At 50.3% G+C, this 13,632-nt stretch overlaps 1 protein-coding gene across 2 annotated transcripts in view; it reads left to right on the top strand.

The window, feature by feature from the left end:
* Myo18b (myosin XVIIIB) overlaps positions 1-13,632 on the top strand; it is a 208,656-nt gene that overhangs the window by 47,294 nt on the left and 147,730 nt on the right. For both annotated transcript variants that reach the window (XM_085837031.1, XM_085837032.1), the window contains exons 13-17: positions 3,848-4,021; positions 6,868-6,958; positions 9,373-9,565; positions 10,498-10,578; positions 12,389-12,539. In XM_085837031.1, coding sequence (XP_085693157.1) covers positions 3,848-4,021; positions 6,868-6,958; positions 9,373-9,565; positions 10,498-10,578; positions 12,389-12,539 — 690 coding nt within the window. The remainder of the gene's footprint in view (positions 1-3,847; positions 4,022-6,867; positions 6,959-9,372; positions 9,566-10,497; positions 10,579-12,388; positions 12,540-13,632) is intronic.

Here is a 13,632-nt window from a genome sequence, read left to right as displayed (position 1 = left end):
TGGGGAATAAACAAGATGACAGCAGGAGAGAAGGCAGCTTTGCTGAGAGGTTGGCTTCCTTTCTGGACCTTTTCCTAAGTTGCCATCATTTAAAGTGAAACCCAGCTAGACACTGGTATCTGTGATGACAGGCGGGTGGCCTCTCCTGAACCTGTCCTTGGCTAGCTGAGGGCAAGATGCTGAAGCCGGTGATCCAGGACACGGGTACACATGAGCCATGAGCCTAGAAGTACCAGAAGGGGCTTGCTGAGATCTGGGGAGCAGGGGTGGGGCTGCCTGCTCCCTGGCTACAGAGGGGTTTTGTTTTACACCAGAAACGAAAGAAATGGCTGCCAGTCCAACGTGCAGCGGGGAATGACCTCCGCACTCAGGAAGATGCCCCAGGCACAGCTTTGGGGACTCTAGCTGATGCTGAGAAGAGCATCCAGCAAATGTGGGCAACCCCCTGCAGCAGGCTGGGGGCAGGGAGAGACACACCCTTTCCCTGTCAGAACTGGTTCCGACCTCTCTCTTTGACAACCCCTTCTTGACCCCCTCTGTCCAGCTCCCTTCTGTTTTATTTTCAGCTTGATCTCCTGCTGTCCTGATGGGGGACTGAGGGTCCAGATGGCTGGTTTCTCTGGGTAAAGCGACTCTCGTACATTCTCTTTTCCAAGTCTTGGTGGGGAGGCAGGGGACAGAGTGGCCAGAGCTGGCTGTCAGCCATTCAGCTCATCCACTCCTGGACTCGTTCCTCCCTGGGTGACTTATCAGGGGTCTGGTGACAGTAATGAACCCTCGGCGTCCATGGAAGACAGAATGGCGGAGTCGCTGCTGCACAGGGCCTGGCCAGGACCCTGTTTGCTTCCTGTAGCATGCTGGGCAGGAAAATAGACTGTGTGTCTTGGTCACACTCTCCTGGAGGGTTTGTGAGCATCCCAGAAGTGTCCCTGGCACGTAAGCCCCACCTAAATCTCAATGGCTGTCATTACTGTTAACTGATGACCACATGGAGGCATGTCCCTGTTCCTCTAGATGCTGGGGCATGTTCCCCTACCCCAACCTCGGTGCGGGTCTTTCTGAGGAGCACAACAATGTCCTTAGAGGGGGTTAGTAGAAGACGCTGGTATAACCCACGACCCCATTTCAGTAGAGAAGTAGCTTTAGTCAACTGAACCCCTAGAGGGGACGCTGGTTCCCAATGCTAGCATTTTCCTGGTGTAAGACCAGACAACCATTTCCTGAAGCAGCTGACAGACCTGTAGCTGGGTGCCCAGCTCGGCCAGGGCCTGGCCAAGAGCGCCCCCTGGAGTTTACATGTGGAGACACGGCGGCGACAGTGTACTGGGCAGACCTGCCTTCTCCACCCAGACTTTGAGCCTAAAGGGATCTTGGGAACTCTCACGACATGCCAAAGGTCATAATTGTGCTTGAGTAGTGGTCATCCGCGAATGGCAGTGGTGGAAATTGTAATCTGAAGCTGTGATCTTAGCCAGGGCCTTCTCTCTCCTCCTCGGGTGGCTCCTCTGAGTCCTTGGCTTTCCTGGGGTGCCCGGAGCTGCTGCTCCTGTCTGAACCAAGGCAAAGGAGTCGAGTTTGGGATCAGCACCTGGGCTACTGGCCACGCCTCCTGCAGGCCTCCCGTGACTCCTCCCAGAAACCTCACCGCCAACCTCCTTCTCCTCAGCTTCACCAGACTCTGCAGGTCACTGCAGGGGATGGGGGTGGGGTGGGGTAGGGGGGCAGAGACTCCAGGGCAGATGTTCACAGTGGTGTGGGGTGGGGTGGGGTGGGGGGCGCGGAACTCAGCAGTGGGGAAGCCGGCTCTTGTTAGAGAGTTCCCAGGACCCTCCTGTCCCCTCCCCACTCCCGCCCCCACCCCCACCCCCATCCTAGGTCTGGTCTCATCCAGGGGTAAATGGACCATCCGGCTCCTCTCCAATGCCTGCTCAGCTCCTTTTTTAAGAAAGAGAGAGCCGGCTTCAGCAACGCTGAGGTAACGGATCTAATTAGAATCTAATGGCCTGCTGGCGCCCGGTGTCGTGTATGTGTTTCTACTTCTCTCTTGTGACAGCCGACAATGATTCTCATTGGAGATGGAGCACTAATGTCTCCCTTTACACGTGTTTGTCTGAGAGAAATAGACGGCTCGATTCACATCAGGGACCGTGTACCCGGGTCCTAAGGATGTGCTAGGTGACATCTGAAGGATGGGGTGGGCTTCAGAGGCTGCGGGTTCTTCCACTCGGTGGCTCTGTGTTGTCCGGCGATCCTCTGAGTCCCTTTTGTCACCTCTAAGCGACAGCGACCACCCACAGACCACCCACATCCACCGCTCTGGCACCCCAGAGGTGAAGGTGGTGATGGGGGTGGGGGGGTACGAAGTTCAGGCTGGTTAAAGTCATGGGCAGAATCTCCCCCAGGGTTCCCATTTCTCCCCGAGACCGATTGTTCGATTGTTCAGTTGTCTACTTGGCCCACTGGGCCCTGGCAGCCTGTGGGGTAGCTGAGACTCTGTTTCAGAGAAAGAAACACATTTGCAAGGAGACAGAACCCTCAAAAGGAGCACATTGTGATTTGTTTTAATTAGTCAGTTATTTGTATTTGGGTCACAACATCAGCCCACAGCTACTGTAGGGAATTTGGAAAATGTCACCTCCTCGCCCTGTTGCGATCCCCGGCTGACTATGTTCCTGTTTGTCATGTAATTTAAAATAATTTAAAAACATCTATTTCTTTGCGTGGCGTTTACAGACAACCTGCAGGACTTAGTCCCAGCATTCTGCCTTGAGGGTCCTGGGGATTGAACTCTGGTCTTTCAGGCTTGGTGGCAAGCCCCTCACCTGCTGAGCCCTATCACCATCCCCTCCCTGCTCTCTCACTGTGACAACATTTTAGAAATGACTTCACATCCTCTTGTGGGACGGTTCCTTGTCACTTTTACTTAAGCTTTTGCTTGTAAGCAAGCTCTGAGCTCCACGAAGTCAGGTGGTTTTAAATGGCCTCCACTTGGCTGCCCTCCTCCCTGCTGTGCTCCTCATTTCTGTCCCAGGGCCTCTCTACCAACTCCTAGTCTCTAGGTTCCTTCCTGGTCACAGCTGAGCCCACCGTCATATCCTCCCAGTGTCCCTCTGAGCAGCACACGCTAACACAACCACCATCTCTCTGTGTCCACACTAGTCTCTCCCTGCAGCGTGCACTACCTGAGATTATCTCACCAACTGTCTGTCTGCTTGCTTCTTTCTCAACCCCTTGCCTGGACTGTAAGCTGCGAGAGGGTTGTCATTTGACATGTGTGACTTGCTCTCATGTCAAAGGTTCTCAGTAAACATGGGCTGAGCATAGTGGGCATGCACATAAATAAATACATGGGTATGCACATAGATACATACATGGATGTGCACATAAATATATACACGGGTATGCACATAAACACATACATGGACATGCACATAAACACATACATGGGTGTGTACATAAATATATACATGGGCATGCACATAAGTAAACACATGGATATGCATATAAATAAATACATGGACATGCACATAAACAGACACATGGGTGTATACATAAATACATACATGGGCATGCACATAAGTAAATACATGATTTGCATATAAATGTATACATGGACATGCACATAAGTAAATGCATGGGGGTGCACATAAATACATACATAGGTGGATATATCCCAAGTCTACCCTATCTCCATTTAATGTGTTTCTCTATGTTATCTTTAATGGCTTAAAAAAAAAAAAAAAGCAAAATGGTTGTGAAGAGGCGAGACTCCCTGAGGTGTTCTTGGGCATGCAGCTACCCCGTGTCTGGCATCTCACCCCTCATCTCTTCTCCATCCTCTGTGCAGTGGGCCGGAAGCAGTTCATGCGGTTTGAGTGGGCCAACCACGCTGCTGAGGCCCTGGGCTGTGACTACGAGGAACTGAACACCGCCACCTTCAAGCACCACCTACGGCAGATTATCGAGCAGATGACGTCAGGGCTGCAGCGCCAGGGCCTACAGGACAACGAGACCTGCTCAGGTATCGAGTCCTCAAGGCTACACTATGGGGGGCTGGATCTTGCCGTGGCTGCACTAGTAGCTGCACCTCATGCTTTCCCACGTTTTCTTATGTTCATTAAGACTCCCTTTGAGTGTTCTGTGCACATGTGCAGGAAATCATTCCTCCCTGTCTGGTGTTTATGGTCAAATGGTTCACTCTGGTCAGGAACCAAGGAGGCCACTGAGCCCTGGGAGGATCCTCCACGCGGGGAGATGGAGCACTCAGGTAGCACCCAGGGCTTTGTGTTTGTGAGATTTTGACAGGCAGGGGAGGCAGACCTACCTGTATGAGGGATGAGAGCAAGGCTGGTGTGCTGAGGACTGAGAGGGAGGTGGGGAGAAGATGGAGGGCACACAGAGAAGCTGAAAAGTGGCTTAATGGGGCTGGGTGTGGCTTGCCTAGCTCACTGGAAGTGTCAAAAGCTGAGCAGCGACTAGGAGGAGAAGCTGAGAACCTGTAGAGATCACAGGCAAGGGCTGGGGCGTGACTCAGTGGGGGGAGTTTCTGCCATGCAAGCATGGGAACCTGAGTTCGAATCCTTAGAACCCTCCTGAAAACTGGGCAGAGCAGTGCAGCCAGCACTGAGGAGGCAGAGGTTCTCCTGGGAGCCACTGTGTGAGTTCTGGGCTCAGGGAGAGGCCTGTGTCAAAAAGTGAGGCACAAAGTGATGGAGTGAGGTGCCAGTGTCACCCTCTGGCATGCAAATACATACACACATACAAATATGCATATACACACAAACATGCACATGTACACATGTACACATGTACATACATATACACACATATGCACATACAAACAAATGTGCACATACACATGTATACACACAAACATGCACATACACACAAATATGCAAACACATAAGTGTGCAAGTACACACATGCATACATGCATCTACATGTATTCACATACATGCACATAAACATGTTTATACACACATGTACACATACTCACAAACATGCACATACACACATCTATATGCACTCACACACACATGCACATACACACATGCACACACATTCATACACAAATATTCACATACACACAAACATGCACATACACACATGTATACACATGCACATACACAAAAACATACACACACATGTATGCACACATGTACACACACTCTTGTGCATACATGCCTGTATGTGTGCATGCATGTACACACCTATATAAACATGTAACCTCCAACACACACAGACACATGCATGCAACACTCTCACATATTTGTATATACAGGCACACACTTACATGAACATGTAACACCACCCCATCACACAGACATACACAGCCACTAGATGAGAGGCAACACACTGGACCAGAAACATGGCAGTGGGAGTGGGATGGGGTGGCAAATGCTGGGTCTAGGGTAGACACTGAGGTGATACAGAAAGCCCAAGGGGCATCTTGGATTGGGCATAAGCAGCTGGTGAGAGGTCTGTACTCACCAGAGCAAGTCTGCTGGGTCCTGAGGCTGTGCCTGCAGAATATGGAGGCAATCAGAGCCCTAGGACCCAGGGAAGCCTGCAAACTCTCTGTAAGCAGTGCTTTGTCAGACAGCAGGGATTGTGGTGATAATAGGGGTCTGTTTGACCTAGCTCTAGGGGACAAACTTCTTGACCCTGGGGGTCCCTGGAGCAGTCTACCATCCCCTAAGATGGATGCCTCTTCTGTTTCATGAATACAAACATGCATGTGTGCATAAATACATACATGGGTGTGTACATAAATATATACATGGGCATGCACATAAATGCATACATGGGCCTGTGCTCTGCTGTCTCCTCTCATTTGTAGTATACCACACACATGAACTGCATGTTTGTGTATGCACACACATACACAGATGGCTTGCCTATAGCATGAGTGGAAAAGACAGGTGCAAAGTACACACTCAAGACAGACAGACAAACAACACTTCTTGAGTCTGAGTTGGTCTGTCCAGCAAAGGTCTCAGAGACAGACATTAAGCAGACAGGGGACTTGTGTGCCTCAGATCAATACTGTGAGGCCGTGGGTTGCCTAGCAACAGCCCAGGGTGGGGATGGAGATAAAGGAGGGACAGGGAAGGCTTGAGAGCAGCAGTGGGCAGGCTGTCAAGAATGTGCAAGCAGAAGTATTTGTCTTGAGGGGCAATGGATTCTAATTCTGTGAAGGGGACTGGGTGGGAGGTCAAGAGCTGTGATTGGCTGCTCTCTGCTGCACAGCCTCATCAAGGCCAGTTGCTTTAGTGAACCGTGTTTGTGACCCTGAACTCAGTCACATCTGAGGCCTGCTAGGCTTTCCAGTCCTTTAGCACTGGGGAGGAGCCCTCTGCTGCTGTCTGCCACTGTTCTGTGCCTGACTTGAGCCTCTGCATGGACAGAGTCCCGGTTTCTGGCCATTCGCTCTGCCTGGATGGCCGAGTTATCACAACAAAGTGATTCTGGCCAATTTAAACAATCAGAGGACATTGTGAAGCCAGGCTGCTCTATTTCTCAGAACCTCTCATCTGAGTAAAATCTTAGGAGTGAAGTGATGGAGTCTGAAGATGAACCTGTGTCTACTTGTAGAGAAAAAAGACAAATGAACTCACTTCCATGCTGTGCCCTATCCTCAGATGGTTTCTTACTTCAGGGCACGCCCAGCCTCTTAATGGAGACATAGATTAAAATAATATGGACCATGGATGTTTGTACCTTGGCCTTAAACTATGGGCATATTATTTGAGCACAGAGTGAGTGTCCCTTTACTCTGGTGACCCTGGCTACTTGGTATCGATGCCCTTGGCCTCAGGAGAGGTCATGACCTCCATTTACCAATCCCTTTCTGTCTCCCCATGCCAGGGCTGAAGATGACAGGTGTGGAGTGTGTAGAGGGGATGGCCTCTGGCCTGTACCAAGAACTCTTCGTGGCGGTGGTCTCCCTCATCAACAGGTAACAGTGTTCTTGTCTGGCTGAGGCCATGTCTCTTGCAGCGCTTAGTGGGAACAAACCAGGGCCATCTTGCAGAGCGGCATATTTTGAACAGAGGAAGGGCTTTTTTGTAAGGTGGGAAAAGCTGAGCTTAAATCCTATCCTGGCTGTGTGACTTCACCAAGTCTGTTTACCTCTCTGGTTCCCACAACTCTAAAGCCTCCATGTCCTCGGGAGATTAGAAGAAGCAAGCAATTCATTGAAATAAGTTTTTCGCTGTGAAAATACCGACAGCAGCGACTGAGAGTGCAGCTCAGTGGGCAAAGTTCTCCCCACTAAAGCCAAAGGGACAAAGTTCATAGCTCACCACACCTGAAAGGGCCAGGCATGGAGGCACACATCTGTAATACCAGCGCTGGGGGTTGGGAGTGAAGGCAGGCAGATCATTTGGTGAGCCAAAGCACTGAGCTCCAAGTTCAGCGAGCGAGGAAACCCTGCTTCAAAAAACAGGGGGAAGAGAAATGGCAGATGACACATGACAAGGACCTCTGGCTTCTATATGTACATACAAACACGTGCACACATTATGGACACACACGCATCATGTGCACACACATGTTCACACCCCTCACACATGTGCACATGCATGCACGCACATGTGCACAATCCCATATATGTACATACATGTTCATACCCCTCACACAATGCACACATGCACACACATGCATACACATGTTCACAACCCCATACTTGTACACACATGTTCACACCCCTCACACAATGCACACATGCACACACATGTTCACACCCCTCACACAATGCACACATGCACACACATGTTTACCCCCCTACACACACACCAATAAAAAGTTACAGATTTAGGGACAGCTGCTAAGGTCTGGGGATGGCCACAATGATTCGACCTGCCTTGTGGTGTTTACTGCTCACAGTAGCCCACTGTTCGGGTGAGACAGGGAGGTGTAGAGGTGGGAGGAGTCATCTAGAAGATGCTACCATCCACTGCTGTCTTCCAGAGGCCCTTGTCATTGATTTCTCTAGCTTCTCCTGCTGAGTGTCGGGATAAGAAGGGCAGAATGGTAGGGTAGCCTGTGGGCAGCAGTCCAGGTTTGTCCTGAGCCCAGCCTCCTCAGAAACCCACTGAGCAGCTCCAGTTTGGCCCGTGGGGAACACGGGGAGGGGGTCTCCCTCTCTGCAAGAGCTCACAGCATAATTAGGATTCTGAATCCTGTTAAGGGATGAACTGCTGCGTAGCAACCGTGAGCAGCCAGGATCTCCAGTCACCGAGGTCTTGGAATCATCTCCCTCTATCTCTGAGTAATTACCATCCATTGGAGGCACAGACACCTTATCTAGAAGGCAAAGGATCAGTGTGCTTAGAGGAAGGGAGGGCTATGCTCAGAGCTAGGGGGTGAACTGAGGCAGAGAGGCCGCCTCTCCTGGATGGCAGGCAGGCATTTCCACAATAGGAGGCTTCGATGAGGAAGGTCACCAGGGTGGTTATGGGCTCTAGCAAGTGCCTGCCTCTCCAACCTCACCCTCTTCTCACAGTGGTCTCCGTGGTGGCTCTCCCACTTGACCCCACTTTATAGATAGAAAAATCTTCACAAACAGAAGTGAGAACTGAGGTTCAAAGCATGCTCTCCAGATCTGACTGCAGACGTTGCCTGTGGTGATGAGTGTTGGGGACTTGGCTGAGCACCAATCACAGGGCAAGCTGTGTAGTCACAGCATTGGGCATGCTGTAATGTCCATTCTCCAAGCCCAGAAGCCTTTGGGATTAAAGTTTCTACCTTTAATCATCTCACAGATGGGCATCAGAGAGGTCAGACCACTCCCCAGAGACACACAGCCCCTCTGTTGCAGAGCGGGATGGTGGCACACTAGGGACCGCTTCAGAACTTTTCTATCCCATCTTGTCTTTTGATCAGAGTAGCCCAGGCTGTTCACCCTTGACAGAGGCATTGGAAACATCTGAGGAGGTGAAAGCTTTAAGGAAAAAACACCTCTATAAAACATACACAAAATGGTTTCTCAACTGCGGTGTGCCCTGGGGAAGGAGAGGGGCGTTATTAGGTGGCTTCTGACTTGGGGACTGATGGAAAAGTCATGTTTGCTGAAAGCCTCGCATCAGGGCTGGCATTGACACTTAAACCCGGTTTCCTTTACTGCAGCAGGGGACTAGCTCACCCCTGTCACCATTTAACAGCTGGGGAAAGCCATGATCAAAGAGGTTAAGTTACTTGTCTGGGGTGGGTGTCAGTGGGTCACACAACCTGTAAATGATGAGCTTAAGATTTGAAGCCAGATCTCCAAATCCCCTTAGAATGCTACCCCAGTTTCTCCATCTCTGCTATGGGGAAGGCTTGACCTAGCAGACTCCATGTGAGCTCAGAACCCCTCTCTTCTCTCCCCAGATCCTTCTCCTCCCACCATCTGTCTATGGCTTCCATCATGGTGGTTGACACTCCAGGCTTTCAAAATCCTAGGCACCAGGGCAAGGACCGGGCGGCCACTTTCGAGGAGCTCTGTTACAATTATGCCCAGGAACGTCTGCAGCTGCTGTTCTACCACAGGACCTTTGTCTCTACTCTGGAGAGATACAAAGAGGTGTGTGTTAGCTGGGCTGGGGCCTCCCAGGCCTATGACCAGGGGCGAGGCCAAACAGGTGGGGTTGCCATCTACACCAGGTGGCCTGAGTCACCTATAGAGCACCTTGCTCCAGCTCTGGCTTCCTCTATCTCTGCGTTGGTGCAGAAACCACCTCAGGAGTTGCTGCTGTGTACAGATGCAAGGCTGAGTGCTCTCTCTGGAGGACAGCAGCCATTGCTAACAGAGTAACAGGTATATGCTCTGAGCTACGCACCATTAACCATTTACATGTAAGCCACCCCAGGGCCCACTTGCCTCAGAAAGGCCCCTTCCTTTATATTCCCATGCTGGTCGTCTGAAGGGAGACACTCAAACCATCAGCACAGAGGAATACACAAGCCCCAGTAGACAACAAAGAGAGATGACCACCTTGTGTGTCCACCACCTGGGTGACCAACAAGGTCGGGACCACAGGTGCTCCTACAGCGAGTGCCGGGGGCAGGTGATAGAAGCAGCCATATTGCAGTCATTCCTTTGGTTGCAGCCAACACGGATCAGACATGAGTAATTGTGGGTTGGAGAGCCTGACTAACGCTGGCAGATTGGCTGTGTGGCCTTAGAAAACGTAACCACCTTTTCTGATCCTTGATTTCATCCCATGTGAAAACAGACCCATCCTTGTATATCTGTTATCATTGGGGACAGTATATAGTCTATAGAATAAACTGCCTTGATGCCTTGGCACCAGAGACTGTTTTGCTACTGCTCACAAGTCTCTTTGGTCTGGACATGACACTGGAGCCTGTGGTCCACTTCTGGGTCCGTGCATATTTCACGACGACTTTAAAACTAACTCTGAAACAACGGCTTACTAGTGATGGAGACTTTCCTCCCTCTTCTGACCACTGAGCTCACAGAGGGGACTAATGGTTACTTCCCACGAATTTCAGGAAGGCATTCCCGTGCCCTTTGACCTCCCAGAGTCCTCCCCGGGAACGACAGTGGCTGTAGTGGATCAGAACCCCTCTCAGGTAAGAAGGGACCCAGGGACTTGGGGCTCTCAGACATGGAACCGCAGTATACATAAGGCTTTGAGACGCCTGTTCTACAGGCTCTGTGCACCTGGATTCCCCAGGAATGGTTGGAGACATTGACGGGTGTGGGGTGTAGGCATGGAAACACCCTGGGACCTAAGACCCGACACTCAGTTCTGAAGAACTCAGACGTTTGTGAGCTGATCAGTGGCCTGGTCAGGGGCTCCAGTGACGCCCACCTGAAGCCATCAGGATTCTGTTGAAGATGCTGGCTGCAGAGGCTTGAGGGAGGGAAATGACCTCAGAGGCAGACAGACACATGGACATCTCTCTCAATCCTAGAACCTGCTGATGGGTACCTCAGCTCACCCTTGCTGCTGACCTTTGACCTGTGACCCCGATATTTATTTATTTATTTATTTATTTATTTATTTATCTATCTATCTATCTATCTATCTATCTATCTATCTATCTATCTATTTATTTATTTATTTATTTATTTATTTTTGCCCTTCTCTCTTTGGTGTGAAAGTTCTGAGGCTACGGAGCAGTCTGGGCTTAGTCGGTTTAGCCTTGATTCCCTCAAGACCATCCTTTTGCTTCTCTCAGCCTCACTTTGCCCTTCTCCAAAGTGGGCACAGCATGTTTCTCTGAGGAGGCATAACCTCACAGAAATGTCGTACCAAGAGTAGTTGTCACTGAGTGTGACCAGAAGCTTCCTGCCACTGGCGCTGCTTCTGTCTTAGGAGGGCTTGTTGCGCTCCTTCATCCTGTCTCCTCCTGACCAAGGATGGTTGCCATGGTTCCCGCTGGTCACAGTGCGCCCCACTCCCTGTGTGGAGGGTCCTCCTCTATAATCCTAGGGAGAGGCTCTGGGCCAAGACTCCTGTTAGAAGGTCTAGAGTTATTCTCGCTACAGGGCTTTCTTGTCCGTCTATCTGGAAGGGTCAGGTGGGAGAGGGTAGTGAGTGGTCAGAGGGCCCTGAGGTGTGGCTTCTAAAGGCCTCTCCTGAGGATGAAGCCAGCTGTCCATCTTCACCCCAGTGAGGAAGTCCAAAGGTCCTCTAGGCTTTGCCCCTGGGACTCATCATGGGACCTTGGATGTATCCCTTGCCTTCTTCAGCTTTGGAAATAGAAAGGCCAACAGAGCCCCTGAGTCAGCACCAAGTGCTGCCTCAGTCACCCGGGGCTGGTTGATGTTACCATGCCCCATGCCCCCATCACTCCTCAGCCCATTGTTTTCTTGTGCCAACTTAGACCTCACCATGCCTCCCTCATGTACCCATGCAAACCCACAGATTTCCCAGAAGGTTGCTATGGCTGGCTTTAAAATTCCATGTCTGCCATGGATAGACTCAAGTTCATGCTTTCTAAAATTTTCCTCGAGTGCTTGTCTCTTTAAATATATTCCCTGAGATCTCAGTATAATGAAATACCAAGACTTCTAAGAGAGAGAGTGATGAGGCCAGGCTGGCTATGCACACATGCAGCTCCCTGTGTGTGTCTGGGGGAGGAATTACAAACAGGCACACCTTTCTTAAATGCCTAAGGCATCTGGAGAAGACCTTTCCAGGCTCCATTTTAAGCATGAGGAAACAAGGCTTAGAGGGGTACAGTAGGTTGTCCAAGGTCATCAGGAGTTAAAGATGGAGACAGAGAGGATTCAGACCCTTTGCAGACGTGTTTGGCTTCAGTACCGAGAGCAGGGACTGGACAGGTTTACAGGTTCCACTAGACATGCTTAGTCCTGAGGACTGGGAATAGATACCCAGAACCGACTCTCAGCATACACTTGATCTCCCACCAGGTCCACTTACCAGCTGGAAGAGGTGCTGAGGATGCTGGGGGCCTCTTCTGGGTCTTAGATGAAGAAGTCCGGGTGGAAGGCTCCAGTGACAATGCTGTACTTGAGCGTCTGCGTGCAGCCTTTGAGAAGAAGAAGGAGGCTGGGGCTGAAGGTAAGGGAGGTGTGGGTGGGAATGGGAGCTGAGTCTTGCCTTGGCTTGAGAATCTGTCTATGCCAGTGAGGAAAGTCCCTGAGTTCTCTGCTAGGTCAGCACAATGCCTGGGTCTGTTTCAGGAGGTCACAAACATGTGCTAACTTCTATTGAATACAGAGGGAAAAAAATCAGGTCAAATACAATGTTTACATAGACACACATACACCTGTGAGGTAGCCCTGTATATTAGTAACATAATTTACATGTGTGTACATTGTAACTAACATAGTCTACCTTGTGTACATTGTAACTAACATAGTCTACCTGTGTATACATTGTACTGCTCATAAAGTAGGATTGCAAGAGCATGCGCAGTTCCAGGATGCACACATGCATATACCTGCCACAATATGGTGTAATTAGGGAGGCCCCAGAGAACCCCCACATCACGCTGTTTGAACCTCTAGCTTCCCAAATTATGAAGTTAAAAGATCTTTTTTAGAAGATAGGACCTAATTTCAGGCTTGTGAGCATGAAAATGGAACAGAACACAGTAATACCGATCTCTCTGCTGTTCCTCAAACATTCCATGTGCATCCCTGCTCCAGGGACTGTGTACTGTCAGTTCCATGCACCAGGGTTTTCTTCCACCACACCCTAGTACAATGGGTGGACTTCTTTACCTTCTTTGACTCTTGGGGGCTCTCTGTGACCATCATCTGTGTAAAACAACACCCCATGGTATCTGTGCTACTGTCTCCTCCACATTTACTCTTTGGCATACGGAGTGTCAAAAGTATTTGGGATAGATGAATGGATGGATGGACAGATAAGACATCTGACATCACATACTTTTGCATCAGCCACACCCATTTCAGGGTGGGCCAGCTTCTGGGTGATGAGAACCAAGCTGGTCCCCTCACAGAGGCAGCCACAAGAGCCACGCTGGTGTGATTAGGGGCTCAGGTTCTTGACACAAATTTGATGAATTTGTGAAAACTCAATGGTGCAGATCCAAAGAAGTGAAATTTGCAAATGCAGTGTCATCTCAGTCCGGACTTTAAAGCAGCAGAGACTCGAGGTAGGGTTGGAAGGAGAGGGCCCCCTATAG

This window comes from Mus caroli, unplaced genomic scaffold (assembly GCF_978045245.1).
Source record: "Mus caroli unplaced genomic scaffold, Mus_caroli_1 scaffold_4, whole genome shotgun sequence".
Lineage (NCBI taxonomy): Eukaryota > Metazoa > Chordata > Mammalia > Rodentia > Muridae > Mus > Mus caroli.
Note: the sequence above shows the minus strand (reverse complement) of the source record. Positions and strands in the feature narration are given on the sequence as shown.